The 17,632-nt window shown below is 38.6% G+C and overlaps 1 protein-coding gene across 2 annotated transcripts in view; it reads left to right on the forward strand.

Annotated features, from left to right (window-relative positions):
- kcnq5b (potassium voltage-gated channel, KQT-like subfamily, member 5b) overlaps nucleotides 1-17,632 on the forward strand; it is a 120,139-nt gene that overhangs the window by 97,243 nt on the left and 5,264 nt on the right. Inside the window, exons 6-14 of one of the 2 annotated variants that reach the window (XM_044346542.1) lie at nucleotides 1,335-1,445; nucleotides 2,614-2,709; nucleotides 3,711-3,805; nucleotides 6,690-6,716; nucleotides 11,226-11,449; nucleotides 13,620-13,728; nucleotides 14,940-15,071; nucleotides 15,351-15,458; nucleotides 17,094-17,220. In XM_044346542.1, coding sequence (XP_044202477.1) covers nucleotides 1,335-1,445; nucleotides 2,614-2,709; nucleotides 3,711-3,805; nucleotides 6,690-6,716; nucleotides 11,226-11,449; nucleotides 13,620-13,728; nucleotides 14,940-15,071; nucleotides 15,351-15,458; nucleotides 17,094-17,220 — 1,029 coding nt within the window. The remainder of the gene's footprint in view (nucleotides 1-1,334; nucleotides 1,446-2,613; nucleotides 2,710-3,710; nucleotides 3,806-6,689; nucleotides 6,717-11,225; nucleotides 11,450-13,619; nucleotides 13,729-14,939; nucleotides 15,072-15,350; nucleotides 15,459-17,093; nucleotides 17,221-17,632) is intronic. The other variant, XM_044346543.1, reaches the window with a different exon arrangement.

Genomic DNA, 17,632 nt, shown 5'->3' on the forward strand with positions numbered 1-17,632 from the left:
ATGCTTTTTTCACTGTCTGTGCTGGACTAGGTTTCTTGGGCAACCGGACAAGTCAGAGTTACAGTTCTTTGCAGCAGACCTCACACATCTTCACTGGATATAGTTATCTCTTTACATGAATGTGTCCTGCAGTGGACACTGACAAATGGTGTTCTTGCCAACATCTTTTCCTATTCAGTTTGTTGTTGCTTCTGAGCTTTGATAGCTCCTCCATAAACATTAGCCCTGCACAGCTCCATTAACCACCATTTTCATACTGGCTCAAAATGTCATAATGGTACCAAATGGCTTCAGCTGCCTTTGTCGTGCTTGGCAATCAGAGCCTGAATGAAAGGTAATCCAGATTGAACAGTCTGCCAAAACAGGGAGATAGATAAATAGATAAAGAGTCAGACAGACACTCAGACAGACGGAGTACTGAAGGCAAGCAAGGAGTTTAGCGAGCAGTTCCAGTTCACAGCCAGGTTTATTTGCTCCTGTCATTACATTGTGAATTACGGCATTAAATGCTAATTTTCAGGCTTTTGCCAAACACATGTGAAAGCCTCTATTTAGTGGTCATATTTTAATGTGCCATCACTAAAAATCATTACCACAATTACATCTATTTCTTCTTGTATTAAAATGTCATTTATTAACTCTTTCTTTCATCAATTCAATTCAAAAATACTTTATTCGTCCTGCAAGTGGCAGTTTGTTGCAAGCACGTTTGCGACCAAGTACACATATACAATTCATTCACACAGGACATTTTATTCTTCTCTTTGGTTCAATGCAATCAAAGGTGTAATATTATCAAAATGGCCTCTCATTGTGTCTTTACAGATAAGTGTCTTTAAGTTAGACAGCACACATGAAGGACAACAAGAACACACTGTGCTTTTTTACCAGGACAGAATAAACATTTTAGCCACAGGCTTTCATCAGTGTACTTAGAACCAAGGCCATACAGAGTCACTCCTGTAAAGCCTCCACACAGGTCTAATCACTCAGATGTGATTGCATTGCCCGAAGGCCTCATTTCAAATCAGTACTCAATGTGGCAAAAAATCAAGCAATATGCAACATGAAATAAAGCATGCAAATACAATACAGCTATGCACACCAAAATACATTTTAAACTAGTCAAAGGAAAATAAAGGTAAATACTGAAAATATAAGGTTTGTGAGACCAATCATAAATCAGTCTCACTATTCACAAAAATACTGACAGTTAAAGTTTCTTATCGACCTACAGCATTTTCGCACAAGACTGACATTTCTTTCATTTAAATTTCCAGAGCCTCGGTACAGGCATCCATCAGGACCTAATAATTAGTTATGTGTTTTCACAGATCACCCTGACAACCATTGGTTATGGGGACAAGACACCAAAGACGTGGACAGGACGGATGCTGTCCGCAGGGTTTGCCCTCCTGGGCATCTCGTTCTTTGCCTTGCCAGCAGTAAGTCCAAACTCTTTCCTCCAAAATCCAAAGTCATTCCTTTCTTTTTATATTATTTATCAGTGATTTTCTGATAGATCACTTTCTGAATTAGTAATGTACACAGCAGGATGGCAGAGGTGTCATTTAATTGTATAATTTTTGTCTAATTAAGTTTAATTTTATTAGATAATTACAGTAAGATTAAAGTGACTGAACTGAATATGTATAATTCTTACTTTAAAGGTACCCTGTACTCTGGAGTTTTTAACCAATATAAAGCAGTGTTTTGATGAGCTCGCATGAGAATGCACATGTATACACACGGGTGACAATAATACACATTCCTGCTCCTCCTACACAATCTCAGGCTACCCTGTTGATCAGTAGTTGGTGACAGCAATGTGCCAAGAATCATAGAAATGCCACAGAGAAAGGCGGTGCGGAAGCGCTAGTCAAACAATGCAGCTTTCAAAATACTCCATATTCCAAGATATTCAAGATTTTATGAGGTTGCATATTCAACATGTTTGTTAGACCTCAGGATTCACTCACTGTGTTTTGGTGAGAAACACTGAATATAAACATAACTTTGTTTGTTTACATGGAATCTCCACAGGGCACCTTTAATTTTTCTGTATTTAGTTCAAATAATCAGAAATTATCAAAATTCTATCAATTCATGAGAATCTTCTTATAAATGAAAAGCAGTAACCTAAAGAAAGAAGTACATGTCAATTAATTAAAGTTTTGAATTCCCATTTAAAGGAATACTTTAACATTGTTAGGAAATACATACATTTGTTTTCTTGCTGAGATACCACTCTCATGACTGTACAAGTGTAGGTGATTAGCTTAGCTTAGCATAAAAACCTAGAAGCTGGGGGAAATCCCAGCAGTAGTTACAACATGTAGAAAAATAATTCAAACAGGATACAATGATATGAAGCCAGGCTTGCTGTTTCCCCGTTTCCAGTCAGTGACAGTATTGACCTTCTTATCTAACTCTCAAGAAGAAAACGCACGAGTGTATTCCTCAAACTGTTGAAATATTCCTTTAAGAAAAATGAACATATCACTTGTTGTTTCTGTCTCAATTGTGTTGTAGTGCCATTCTCAGCAGCTGAGTGATACTTGTGCATCTGCATACAAAAGCATCCAGTATTAATTCTCACTAATATCACATCAGGGTATTCTGGGCTCAGGCTTTGCCCTGAAGGTCCAGGAGCAGCACAGACAGAAGCACTTTGAGAAAAGGAGAAACCCGGCCGCCTACCTCATCCAGGTAAATGACATGTATTTCAATTTCAATATGAAATATTGTTGTCATTCAAATCAATACACCACAGTTTCTAAGTTAACTGAATGCCTGCAAAATACAAAATGTGATTGAAATCCCTAAATGATTTTATCATTCTCCAGTTTCTCTTTTTCCTCCGTGGACTCTCCAAAACCCTGAAACTACCCAATAAAAAGCGCATAGCATGTAGTTTCACTCTCTCCAGCCCTGTGCCCCTTCATCTGTCACTTTGCAGTAAGCTCTCTGATCTCTGGGAGTTTTTTTGCCTCTTCCAGACTGTGTTTGAGCCCCAGAAACATCACTTTGGCAAACCCATTCTTGCCATCCCCCTCTTGTCTGCTTCACACATTTTCCTCTCTCCCAGCCTGATCTTCACACATGCCTTGTTTTTTCATTCTGAATTTTAGCAGTGCTGACCTCACGTTGTCCTCCTCATATATTTCTCCATATGCTTCCTTTTCATCCTCTGCTCTCTCACCTACTTTCCTCCCACATGCTTCTCCACTTTCTTCCTCTTTGGCATTTCCCCCTCCCAACTTTCTCTCCCACCTTATGTTCCCACTCCCCCTTTCCTGACCTTTCTCCACCTTCTCTTGTCTCCTCTCCACCTCCTCCTCCTCCTCTTCATCCTTTCCATCCCCATGTTGCACCAGGCTGCATGGCGTTATTACTCCACCGACAGCACCAGGCCCTACCTGGACGCCACGTGGCGGCACTATGAGAGCCTCCTGCCTTCCCACAGGCATGTATCCATGCCTGACCTCCGCTCCAACCACAGACGTGTGACACACCTGTTTTTTAGTTTTCACTAATCAGCTTTTTAAATTTGTTTTCTTTTCTATCCTCCTCATCCTCCTCATCTTCTTCCTTCTACTTTTTCTTCCTCTTTGGCCTGTTTTTTGTTTTCTTTCCATTTATCTCTTTTTTTTTTTGGTCTCCTCTTTGTACTTTTTTCTTCTTCTTGGTTTTGTGTATTCTGCATGCAGTGTGTTTGGCGTAGTTATGCGGCTGATGAGAACTCGGTTTCCATTGCTACCTGGAAGCCTCACTTGAAGGCGTTGCATACCTGCAGCCCTACAAAGTAGGTACAATTATGGCAGCTGGTGTCTGTATTTGGTGTCTGTGCCAGTCTTCTGTACTTCACTTATGTACATTTTAAGTTCATATACTTTAAAAAAAAAAATATTCAGCCTTTTTCACTTTTTTGTGCTCTGTCTTTCTGTTTAATGTATCTGATTTGTTCTCTTTATTGAACACATAAATGCACTGATTGTTTGAATTTCTTTTTTCTTATAAGAAAATGATTCACAGCCATCAAAAAGACTAATAATTTCCAGGCTCCGTTAATCTCAACTTGCTTGAATTAACAGAAAACACTGACTTCTAAGATATCTCTCAACAACTCTTAAATTTTGCTGCTATTATATAAATGAACATTTTATTCCGCCATGGCATTCATACTGAGTGAGGCTCTGTGTTTGACCAGAGTCAGTTGAATGCTCAGTGAGCCAGGGATTTTCACTGCTGTCACTTTGAGGGACTGAGGCAGCAATTTTTTTGTATCTATTTATGATAGCAATTGTGGCCTCAATGAGCCAGTTAAGCTTTTTTCAATTTGCAGGACTTCATTCTCCTTAAATTGATCATCTAGCACAGATGCCATCAGTACAGTAGTTAGGGTACAGTAGTCAGCAGCTTTTGGCAGCTAGCATATCTATATATGCATATACAGTATAGATCACTATAGAGGGTTTTCCATTTACATACAATCGAGGATGTGCACACAGCAGGGGGGTAGAAAACTCATTCCCATGATGTCATGATCGCTTTTATGAACATTTTCATTATTTATACATAGAGCAACTTGCTATAAAGTAGTATAATTACTGTTTAGAGGTAAATTTGTATGTGGCAGTCATCCCCATGCATTTCCAATAATGTTTTAATTACACATCTGTCGGCTCTAGCTAGTTAACATAATACATAATTCAGCTAGTATAGACAATAATGCAGACTGAGACTACTAAAACTAGCTCTTGCAGGTAGTGAGAAATGACCTGTGTCTAATAATCAACTGGCAGCACACGCTAAAAACACCCACACACATGTAAGGGTAGCATTTTTTAAAAAGGCCTGTTATACAAAATGCTTTTGCCATATCAGGTGACTGCAGTGTATAGGCCTACTGGCAAAACATCAGTCATAACCAAGTGTGATAACAGGATTTAAAGCAAGACTATATAATATTCTTCTTCTTACAAATGAAAAGTTGAATTTATGAGCAAAACACACCCTTGCTCTTTTTTTTGTTGACATTACATGGTCTGGGATGACCAGTAGACAATGATTATCATGATAGCTAATGTTAGCAAACTTTAGATAGATATTGCTGTGTAACTTACATTACTCAGTGATTTCACTGACCTAAAGAGTAACGTAACTCTAGTCCACTTTTTGGAATTATATGTACAGTCACTTTATGTTGTTATATTATGTGTATAAGTTGTTCTTTAATCACTTCTCTACTTATGCTATACTGTTACACTACATTTTAGCATGTCAAAGACAAACATTCAAAAACACAGTGTACCTCACCAGCAATGAAGGGAAATTCAATGCTCTACTATCCTGTAATTGCCACTTGTGGCTATAGGGGCATCTTGTTGCCTGTCTTGCTTTGATGAATATTATTTTTCAGCTGCAGGGGGTCATGAAAACAGACACTGCACACCTGTTAGTGTTTTTTTTTTTCTCTTTTTTTATAAACATCCAAAGCACTCTTCCACCTCCATTTAAAAACTGATCAACTGATGCATTGATTATAGAGCCTGACGTTAAAACATCTGTTTGCTACCACACCCTTATTAAAATCCATGGCTTTGACCAGATTGCTAGATGCAAATTGCTAATTCTGCCCTCTCTTGGGATATTGAACATTTTCAAACCATTATTTTTGCAATTTGTGCTCTTGAAGGCACAAAAAAACATTTCCTATGCTGATCTTCTCATAAACTCCTAATTTTGGTTAGTTACCCCCAGCTTGTTTGCACATCTCACAATGACGTTGCCTGGAAACCTGTCTTGGGAGCCTGGAAATATTGGGAAAGCCATCTGCATTGCATATTGCATACAGTTATACAGTCATAATGAACTTAATATAGTCATTATGTACAAAACACACCCTCAGATTACAAAGACACTTCTTAAAGTAATTAAGTGAATACATTTTCACTATCCTCTCTTGTTGCAAGTGCTTCCTTAGTTTTGCCTGGACCGTACTGCATTGACCTGCATGTCTATAGTGGGCCTGCTATTTGTTAAGATCTAGTTCCCATGGAATGCTTGTTATTGATCGATGTGTTGCTACCTTCAAATTATCTACATTTGTAAAAGCAGCAATTGCTGACAAAGCCCTTAATGCGAAATTCCATGCTGACTTAGAGGACCATACCATAGTGTTTAAAGTGCAGGTTTTAGCTCCTTAACTTCAAACCATTTTCGCATTCAGGCTATTCAGTTTTTGTTTGTTTTTTTTTGTTTTGTTTTTTTTTACAAATTCCTCATTTCTGCATTCCTTTTTATCAATGTTCCTTTATCATTATGTGCTAATGCAGTTAAGATGAAGATTGATTTGCCCCATAACAATAATGCTACTTTGACAATTCATACTTGATGTTCACTGTGATGACACAGCTTAAGCAGGTTTCAATAGATTTTCATATTGTTCAGAATGAATAAAAGGTCTAAAATGGTGATAAAAAATGCGATGACTTTTCTAAACCACTGTAGCAATGCTTAGCTGTAATGTAAAGTATATGTGATTACTAGTGAATGGGCTAAAACATGCAAAAGCACTAGTATGGTCCTTTAAGCAACACTGTTGATCACTAAATGAATACTTGACTATTATGAAAGAATGTTTTCTAATGTAACTGTTTCTTCTTCTTTTCATCTGTCAACTCCAGGAAGGAGCAGGGAGAGTCGACCACAAGGTTTGTGACTCTGCTGTTTGACTGCACATTCACTGTTTTCCATCATGTTGTAGCTCCATAATTCAGAGGTAAGACTGGGTATCAAACCTGAAAACTGACCAGTCCAAAAAATTGGAATCTCATTTCTGTTCAGACTCGTAATCTTGTTTACTCATTTTCTGATCAGATTGCTTAAGAAGGAGAGATCAACTGGAAGGTTATAAAGATATTTATTGAGGTTAGCAACAGAGAAAGACTCTGTTGTTTAGACTCCGTCATTGTGAGTCGTCTACGTTAAGCAACGGCCCATTATGACACATTATGACAGGAGATAGGACAGAATTCCCCGGTGTCTAGACGCTGGTAGTGGAGTAAAGCCAGCAGGTTGTTGGTGGAAGATGCAAATACGGTGAAGTCAGAATTGTGAATATAGGGACTTGGACAGTGTGTGAAAGCAGAAAGAAAGAAGAAGAGGAGGAAGACAAGCAGAAATGTGACAGAACGTTACTCATTTCTTGAGTTAAATTTTTGACTTTTTTATTATTTAACATTTTACATAGGCAGTAGTTCATGTACGGCTGCTTGTGTAAAGGGAAATTAAACATTTGAGATCTTTTTGTGGCTTCTTTTGTTGAACATATAAGAAAGGATTTAGTAGGGAAACATGTTATATTCCTTAAATTTGCATTTGTTGGTTATTTTGGCCACTTGGGGGCAGTGCAACAACCTGTAAGCAACACTGACATACTAAGTTGATATGTACAGTATATATATATATATTTTCACTCTTGTTTTAGCTCTGGTTTGGTTTCCACCCACTCCTGAAGGGAAATATCTGGCTCTTTAGCTGCTAAATGCTCAATTATGTTCACCAGATAGTCACTAACTTTGTCTGTTGTTCGGTAGCGTACTGTGGTTTTAATAGCGCTTTACAGTTGCAGGATTGACTGAACCAAAACAATAAAGTTGCATCAGTAAAGCAAAAATTTCTGAAAGACACTAAAACACCCTGTAGAGCTGAGGGGAAATGCAGTGTGATAATTTTCTACAGGTTCCTTGTTATAAGCGACCCCTTTCACGTTACACGTCATCTTTTCATCATTAATGTAAAGATAAATAAAATAGTGTATCCAAAATTGTTTTGGTAACTGTACTCAAGCTCAGGTTTTGTATCTGCACTTGTATCAAAAAATCTCATGATACCTGGCCCTTTTGGGGGAAAATATCAAGCATTATAAACCTACAGACTCCTGTTGCCCCATTTCTGTGTGAACTACACTGTCACTGAGAACATAAAGTCACTGTAACTGGAAGTATTTAAGGCTGTGGGTGATGAAATTGGCTGCTAATAGCAACTTTTACACAAACACTCTTTATGACTCGTTTGCTTTGGTCTATCTTTCTTTTTTTATCACTTGCCTTCTTCTCCAAAAAAACATACATACATGCACATGCTAAGGTACACTTAAGGCCAAATACAATCATTCACACATACACATACCCACAATCTTTAACCACCCCTGCCTCAGTTATCTATTATACTCTTATTAGAAATTATATTTTGTATGAGTCTGTGTTTATATTGCAAAATTTTCAAATGAAAATATCACTGCTCCCGATGCTTGTCTTTTAGCTAATGCATTTTTTGAATAATTTGGGGAGGACAGCATTCAGGGCATTGAGGGCTGAGTGATGTAATATGTTATGTTTGCAGTTATGAAACACTGAGTAAAAATTTGTCTGCAAATCACCACAGCAACCTGAAGGCAGACGTACAGTTTTTCCCCTCAGTGTGGTGTCATATATGAACTATACCACGTTGCGAGCATTTGAAATATCAATAAAATAACCAAATTAAACAGGTTGAAATTTTAGAGGATCAGTCTCGCCTGCGCACAGTCTAGAACAAGAATTCATCCCACGCACTCTCCTTCATGTCTTGAGAACGAGGGAGGAGAGCTACAGCCTCCACCTATGTTCTTTTTTTTTCACATACCCCCGACTCGACTATTTACATCTCCTCTCCACTGCAGAGCTAGAGAGGAGATTAACAGCCACAGGATACAGTGCAACTGGAGCTGCCTTACTTTATTTATTAGCTAAATTTGTTAATTCTTCAAAGTACTATATCACAGAAGCACAGTGATAAAACACAGCTATAGGATAAAAAAAAAACAAGTCTACATCTTAATACCCTCAGTGAACCCACAACTGTCTGTCTAAATGTTACTGGCCTCACACTGGTGACTCAAGCACTTGTTGCCATGGCCCAGCTGAATTCACATAGTTAAATGAGGGATATCGACATGAGGTGCGTGAGTCACCAAATTGCAGCCTTTTTCAGATGGTGCTGTAGATGTTCATTTTCCTCTAAGCTCAATTGCCTCCGTTCTGCTGCTTCTAAATGTCAGTGGTCGACAAAATGAAGCGCCAGCAGTAACTCTGCTGTATTACTTTATACTTCATAGCCTTTATACATACAGTCTAAGAGAGGATTATTGCATTTACATGTCAGGCATTTAACTGACACTCAGGTTGATTTAATACAACATAGAATAAGAAAATAAGTAGTAAGAAGCACAAGGGTCAAAGTAAAAATTTTAATAAGGGTAAAAAAGTGCACTATTTCATCCAAAAAACATTCAGAGGTAAATATTTTCTCTCCTCTGTTTCTGCATCATGTAACACTGATATCACCGTATGTCTATCTCTCCTTGATTTTTTTAGTAAAAATCATAGTAATAAACAGAAGCTACTGAGGAGGTGTACCACTCGGAAACATAGGTACACAGCATTTATGCTCCCCTGTTACATGACGTCTTTTCTTTGAGAATGCTGACTAATTCCTGGTGCATGGGTATCTGTAGGAGGCTGCAGCCTCAGATGGGGCAGTGTAATAAAAACTGGCAGGGGGACATCAGTTGCATTTATAGTAATATACTATCTGCCTTTGTTTGATCTTTGCCTGAGCAATGCGCTACTTCTGCTTGTTGTGATTTTGTTTTTAACTATGTCTGCTCTCAGAATGGTTGTCAGGTTTCATTTTCAGTAGCAGATCCTGTGCAGTAATGAACTTTTCTAAGCTTTTTTCTGACTGTAGAGAGATGAAAATTATTTTGCGTCATAGACCGCTATTATTTTTTTTCTTCGCACAGCTCCTTGTGTTGCATCTAGTCTACATATTACACTCCATTTTCCATATCCCAGATACAACTTTTAAACTCTGTGGTACTATCCCTAGCACTAGTGATGACTTGTCACTGCCAATCACTCACAAACCCATCACATGTGGCTCTACATTATATTCACAGCCACTTTAAAGAACACTTTCCCATGAAAAGACTAAACCCATCAATGAATTAATCCTGCTAACAGGTATTGTCTGTGAAGCCAAAGCCTGATACTATATCTTATTCCTCTGTGTCATAGAGCTCCATTGTTGTTCAAAAACTATTAAAAACACATCAGTGAGCCATACTGTTGTACTTGGTGACATTATTCAATCCCACATACACTATCCTACTGCCAGAAATACTCACTAGAGCACCAAATGTGTATTAATCCACGCCTAAAAATAGTCCTCAACCAATGCAATCTTTACTCCTGTTTAAGCAACTTACTAAAAACTACAGTGCCCAGCTGTTTTGGGAAATTATTTAGCCTTTTTAACAGATGGAACTATATATTTGCGACCACTTTATAAGGATTTAGGAATAAATGGGCTTGATCAGTTCCACAGGCAGGCTAAACACATACAGTACAATAAGAAAAATAAATTGAATATGGCTACCCTTATTCATTAAAGTAAAGCCACACATGTTAAATCCCATATACAACACCTTTTCATTGATTGTTTTTAAATGAGCCATGCCTGTTGCCTGTGCACTTTGCATGCAATCATTATCTTCAGAAACATAAAATCAGCCATTTCCCTACTTTCGCTGCATTTCATCACTCTGTTCAATTCTCACAAGTATTATTAATTCATTTTCTTCCATAATCTCAACTTTTGGGGGCACATTACACAGTAATTTTGAGTCAGCTGCTGTAATTATGGCTTTAAATGGTGATTTGCTGTGGGGTATATTAAGTAACATACAAAGTAATAGTGTGATGTTACCATATAATATGAGAATGTGACATGAGCGGAATTGCCTGATACTAAGATGCAAGCTGATAAAATATGAAAACACACATTGAGACACAAATACACAGTTGAAGCATTATTATAACCTGAGCATGCATTTTGTGTAAAGCAATGATGCAATGCTGCAATGCATGCTGGTCTTTCTCCATCTTGTCCTGCAGCCCTTCACCCTATTACTTGATGAAGTTCTGGATGATGACTGATGCATTAAATGAACAACAGCATTTTGCCAAAAGTCTTTGATAAGTTGTTGACCTAAAACTTACATCATTAACATATCTTTATCTGTCTTTCATTCCACCTCTTCACACCATCATTCCCTTATTCTTCTCCTCACTCCAACTCCCCTCTGTACCTCTGTTCATCCCCTTTTCACTCTACAGCCAGAAGTTGAGCTTCAAGGAGCGGGTGAGGATGGCGAGTCCCCGAGGTCAGAGCATCAAAAACAGGCAGACATCCTCAGTGAATGACCGGCGGTCTCCAGTGGCGGATGCCGGTACAGAGGGCACCAGCCCAACCAAGGTGCAGAAGAGCTGGAGCTTTAATGACCGCACACGCTTCAGACCCTCACTCCGCCTTAAGAGCCAGTCCCGCTCAACCACTGATGGTGAGTGACTCTGTCCCGTCATTCCACATTTTGATGCAGCTGAATTGTAATGAAACACAAAAATCACATGCCCAAATAATCTGACATTTTGGGAAATTCTTGCTGAGTGAGATTAGAGGATACTACTTTCATGTCTCATGATTACCACCATGAGAGTGGTATCAATTTTCTCATCTAACCCTCAGCAAAAACAAATAAGTATACAATATTTCCCAAAATGTTGCATTATTTAAGTCCAGGCATGTGATAAGTGAATCCTCCAGTTTCACTACATGTTACTGAGACTAATTGAGACTTATTGGCTGACTGTCCAACCCACTAGAACTGGTTTTGCCCACTAATTCAGGCAGCTGAGTGGAAGAATGTTAATGGCCTTTTGCACTTCCTTGCTTTGGCCTTGCAGTGCCGGCCTGGCAAGCCCTCTTGGGTAAATGGCCAAATGATATTTGTGGGTGAACTGATGGATTGATGGAAGGTGAGAGTGGTGAGCTTCAGCAGCCATATGGGGTGTCAGAGCTAGCCAGCTGGCTTAGGCCTGCTGGTGGAGCGGAATCAGTAACCAAGCAAGCCAAAACCAAACTGGTTGGCTGGTTAGCCACGCTCCTTCTGATCATTCACTGTCACTGACATGTTGGCTAAATGAGATGTTAGATGATAGAAAGCCTCTCCTTTCATTGTAGCAAAATCACAAGTCATTCTTAATGTGAAATAAGTTATTTTAATGATTTAAGGGAGCAAATCATAAATCAGCACATACATTTTCATCAGGTGATACACCCTATCCCAGTCACTCTCTAGCTTATTAATCAGTAGGTAGAACTGAGTGTATCACACACAAACACTTCAGCACATGCAGATCCTACATGCTGTGCACTACTACAGGAAGTGATGCTAATCCAAATTGTAATATTTGGTTAAGCAGAACAAAAAGCTTGCCCCTGCAGTCGAGCTCTTGTACTGTAACCCATCCTCTTACCTCCTCAGGGTGTCATAACTCAAGAGGCCCATAAACAGAGCTGCATTATCACAATGTTGCACTGTTAGCTCTATGTCTGCAGGCACACCAGAGGCCTGTTTTTTACTACTAGTCTGCAGTAAACAGTCTGTCAGATCAGATTGGTCTATCTGTGTGTCTTTTACTCTCAATTCAATTCACTTGATCCCAGCCAAATTGAATGTGTCTTTGCATGCACTGTTGTGAACTGATGTAATCCCTGGTATCACAGTAATCAGACCTTGAGAGAGATCCATGTAAATCCAAAATGTGTAAATGCAGCCAAATTTTTGCTTGACACCCTTAGTCAGGTTTCTTAAAGCTGCACTAATAAATATTTTTATGGTTCAAATAACTATGTGTAATGTGAAAGGGGTCGCTTGTAATAATGAACCAACAGAGATTCTAGTTTGACTCTGCATTTCTCCTGAGTTCTATGGAGCAGTTTAGCCTCTTTAACCTCTTTCATTGTTTTGGTTTTCTCATCAATTTTCATCAACATCAGGCAGTTTTTTCCACTTAAAAACACACTGCATGCTACCAGCCCAGCACTGAACAACAGACAGACAGAGCTGGTGAACATAGTGGAGCATTTAGCAGCTAAAGAGACAGATATTTCCAGCAGGAGTTGGTGGGGACTCAAACAAAGCTAAAAGAGTGAATATTGGGCTCAATTCATCACACAATTAATGGTAATGTTGCTCTAGATGTCTGCTGGATGTGTAATTATGAAACTGTTTGCTAACATTTTTCCCATAACAACAAGGACATGGTTACTACTAAACTTGTGTTATTTCCCTCAAGAGGCCAGAAAATGAAGCTTTACATTTTTTTGCACATCACATAACAGCATTGGTAAAGGACATGGAGGAAGGAATTTCACTGCTCCTATTAGCAATAATTAGTTGCAATGCCAAAACATTGCCATAGTCGTGATTTTCAAGTGAAACAATGATAATAAAAATAGGTGCTTTTTTTGGAGGCAGGCGGAAGGAATCTGATTAGTGACTAAATCTAAACTGGAGTATTAAAAAGACTAATGCAACACATGCAAACATATTGTCTGAGTTCCTGCCTCACAGTGATCTGTTTTTTTGCATTCATGTAAAATGTCATCAGTGATCAACAAACACAATCTGAACAGTCCTCCTCTTCTGTGACCTCTCTTCCAAGCAGCAGAATCCAACATGGCAGGGGAGGATGGTTTTGATGAGAAGGGCTGTCACTGCGAGATCTCGGTTGAGGACTTGCTGCCCTCTATCAAGTCTGTCATTAGAGCTGTCAGGTGAGGCGAAACAACTGAGACTTTTTTCATCCATCAATCCAAGAATCACTGTATTTTTTATCCTGCCAAGGTTGCATGCAAACAAACCCTGATTGCAACCCCTTGCCTTCCAGCAGCTCTCCTGATTGAACATGCTCAGGAGATTAAAGTGACCGGAAGATTTTTTTGTAAGGTTATTTTTAGATCATTTTTGGTTCGTGTGACTGTTGGGAGACAGGAAATATGGTTAGTGGGAGCATTAACACTGCAGGGCCATGCAAACTGATCACGCCACAAGGACACTGTGTGCTAGCTATGATGCGACACAAAAGAAACATATTCTGTCGGATGCAGTAATAAAAAATATTGAAAGTCTGGGTCGTACCAGCAAGAATTAAATCTTAAATACATGTGAATTATGGTTAAGTTTGTTTTAAAAATATAAACCATGATCAAATCTAAACAAAAGATTGGATTTAGGAAAGGTTTATATTGTAATTTAAACTAAATTTTACACCCACATTAGTAACTTAATCAAATATTAATTTTGAACTATCATTCAGGGTACCGTATGGCTGAGCCCACAGCGTTTTATAACAAAAATAAATTTAAAAATAAATAAAATTCATATTATAACAGAAGCTAGCTACAATCATCCTAAAGTTCTTTTAGCTGTACCCCTAACTACATTCACATTTTATTTTATTGATTTATTTTTTGCATTCAAAACACAATACCTGAGCATATTAAATGATTTATGTTTTTCAAAAACTACTCCACTCTAATGCTTAGTTTAACTGCTCTCCATCCTTGCCTGTTCCTTTCTCTCTCCACTTGAGGACTCAGAGACTCACACATTCTGCCAATTTCCCTTGCATTTGGCCTTGAGGCTCCACAGGTGCATTAGCTGATTTTTCAGAGCGATAGTTTTACACTCACACAGCTAAAAAAAAAACAACCACAACCTCACTGGATGTTTTTATAAGGTCCAGTGAAGTGATTGTTCAGGTGTCAGGCTGTTTGAATTGGTGTGAAGAAACAGGATGTTGGCATGCAGCAACACATTCTGAGTACTTTTCAAAACAAAAAAATTAAAGGTAGGCTTTGATTTGTTTTCAATAGCTACAGTCTGTGAAATATCTTAGCTTGATGAGTCGCTGCAGGTCATTTGTACTGACTGTATTAGAGCTCCCCCTTGTGGCTGATTATGAAAATCCCTCCTGTTCACCCAGGATAATGAAGTTCCATGTAGCCAAGAAGAAGTTTAAAGAGACGCTGCGTCCTTATGATGTCAAGGATGTGATTGAACAGTACTCTGCCGGTCACTTGGATATGCTGTGTCGCATTAAGAGCCTGCAAACCAGGTAAGAAAGATGACGGTGCAGTCCAGCTTCAACACACACTGCATGACAACAGCAGCTGAGTTTTATTCCTGTTGTGTTTGCTGTCTAACCACAGCTGTTTGACCACACTGTAACTGATTCATCTTTGTGCTGGTGTGTATGTGTGTGCATGTATGCATACCGTATACATGCATGGGTATATACATATGTGTATGTGTGTTTGTTCTGTTGCATTTTTTTTGTATGTACAGTATGTGTATGAACATGTGTACGTGTGTGTTCCCTTTGCTTCCCTCACAGGCTGGACATGATAGTAGGCCCACAGCCGCTGAGCAGCCGAGCCAAGACCTTTTCCTCCCCCTCTCTGCCTGTCTATTACAGCCAGGGCAGAAAGAACTCCACTCAGGGGTCAGAATGCCCCCCCTTCCCCGTCCCCTCCCCTCACATGTCAGATGGGTTCAGTCAGTTCAGATTCAGTCAATTCAGGAGATGGTTTGTCCTCAAAAGTGTGAAAACTGAAAATCAGGACTAAAAGATCAAATTTACTCTTTGAATTGATTGAGGTGGACGTGAAATGATCCCACCCTTTGTTCTTACATCCCTGTCATGCGCTGCTCTTTACTCACACCTTACTGTCCTGGGTATGAAATCATCATCCACTAACTTAGAGATGCAGTGTGTAAAATTTAGTGGCATCCAGCGGAACGGACTTGGCAGAAATGGAATATAATATTCATAAGTATATTTTCATTAGTGTATAATCACCTGAAATATGAACTGTTACTTCGTTACCTTAGAATGAGAGGGTCTTTTGCTTTTTTTGTGACTTTCACAGCCACCATAGATACTCCTATATGCTTTGAAGGGTAGGGGGAGGGGTATTCAGTTGGTTGTAATCTGCAAGCTCACCACTAGATGTTACTAAATCCTACACACTGGTCCTTTAACACTAACAAAACTCTACAATATATTGATTTTGGTTTGGGTGTTTGCTGTGTTGCTCTCTGCTGAAGAAATGGTGGTTTCTGAGTAATTCTAGTGACTTCTGGGATCCGTGCTGACACAATTCACACAGAACACATTCTGTTACACAAATGCACACTACAATCTCCAAGCACTGCTGAAAAAAAAAACCTACCTGGCATTGCTGTTGTAATACTGACCCCTGCTGTTGTTGACTGAAAGTGCTGCATGTTCTTTAAAAGCAAGTGCTGATCAGACTTTGGTCAAACAGGATTTGCAAGTAGAGAAACTTAAATACAAAAAGCACTTTTGGAAGTGATTAACTGCTCACTTGAAATACTTTTCTGTGTTTTTGTATATATTTGGCAGTATAATCTCAACTGGCAAACTATGTACAATTATATATTTTACTTCATGCAGTGTGAACTCTTGTTTTAAAAACATGATGCAGGTCTGGTCTATATTTATCAGTGGAGGGGCTTTATTTCTCTAAAATGTTGGTGGCATCATCATTTTGCATGACATTGCCTCGGCTTATCACTGTTGAATGTTCATTGACAAACAGACTTTAATAACCAGATTCTAATGAACCTCACTGGATTTAAAGGGAATATTGTTTATGTAAATGAGAGTGTGGCAAAAAGACAGATACATCTATACATTCATGCAAAAAATGTTACATAAAAAGGATCTTTTTGAATAATCAAATTTGAATAATATGCTATAAATCAAACAGTTTTGTTGATAATAGCTGAAAAAGTTGTTGTTAATTGTCTGGTCATCAGTTTATATTATATGTTACAGTCAGCACCTTTTTTCATCCAACAAATAATATCTTCAAATCCAGTGAGGAGGTGTAACTTCTCATTTCCACAGTCTCTGCTCCTTTTTGTTGCCTGTATTTTGTTGAAAGAAAAATCTGCTTAATTTGTAGCTCTTGTTGCAGTTTCAACCTTCCTTCTTTTCTGTGGGCTGCCTCGTGGATTTCTACTTTCTACACTCTTCTACATTTTTTCTTCCTATCATTAATGTCTTGTTGTGTGTGCGTGTGCTTGTGCATGTGTGTTGTGTGTAATCCAGGGTGGACCAAATCCTCGGGAAGGGCCAGATCCCTCTGGACAAGAAGATTCGTGAGAAGTTGCTGTCCGATGGAGATTTATTAGAGGACATGAGCATGCTGGGTCGCGTGTGTAAAGTGGAGCGGCAGGTCTGTGTTCCGCTTCTCTAATTTTGCATTAAATCATGTGTAATAATGTGATTTGTATTAACCGGAAGGCTTTGCCTCTACATAAACAAAGATCAATTCCTGTCTTGTTGAAGTGCAGTGGCCTGTAATTGATGGTCATAATAGAGACAAATAAGCCAGTTAATTACACCAGAGTCTACAGAAGATCTAGTAAAGTAATATATCACCATATTATCATGCAAAAGACTGAAGTAATTTATGCTTTGTAATCTTTAAATTTGATTTGGCTTCAGAATTAAATATCCTAGGATATGTGGGGATCAGCACTAAGTGTGATTTGATGAGAAGTGTCAAGTGGGTGAGAAGGAATACTTCATTATTTTGTAAAATACACTTCTTTACACTTTCTTTCTGGTAATGCAATAAGAAGAGT

Source organism: Thunnus albacares, chromosome 3 (genome assembly GCF_914725855.1).
Source record: "Thunnus albacares chromosome 3, fThuAlb1.1, whole genome shotgun sequence".
Lineage (NCBI taxonomy): Eukaryota > Metazoa > Chordata > Actinopteri > Scombriformes > Scombridae > Thunnus > Thunnus albacares.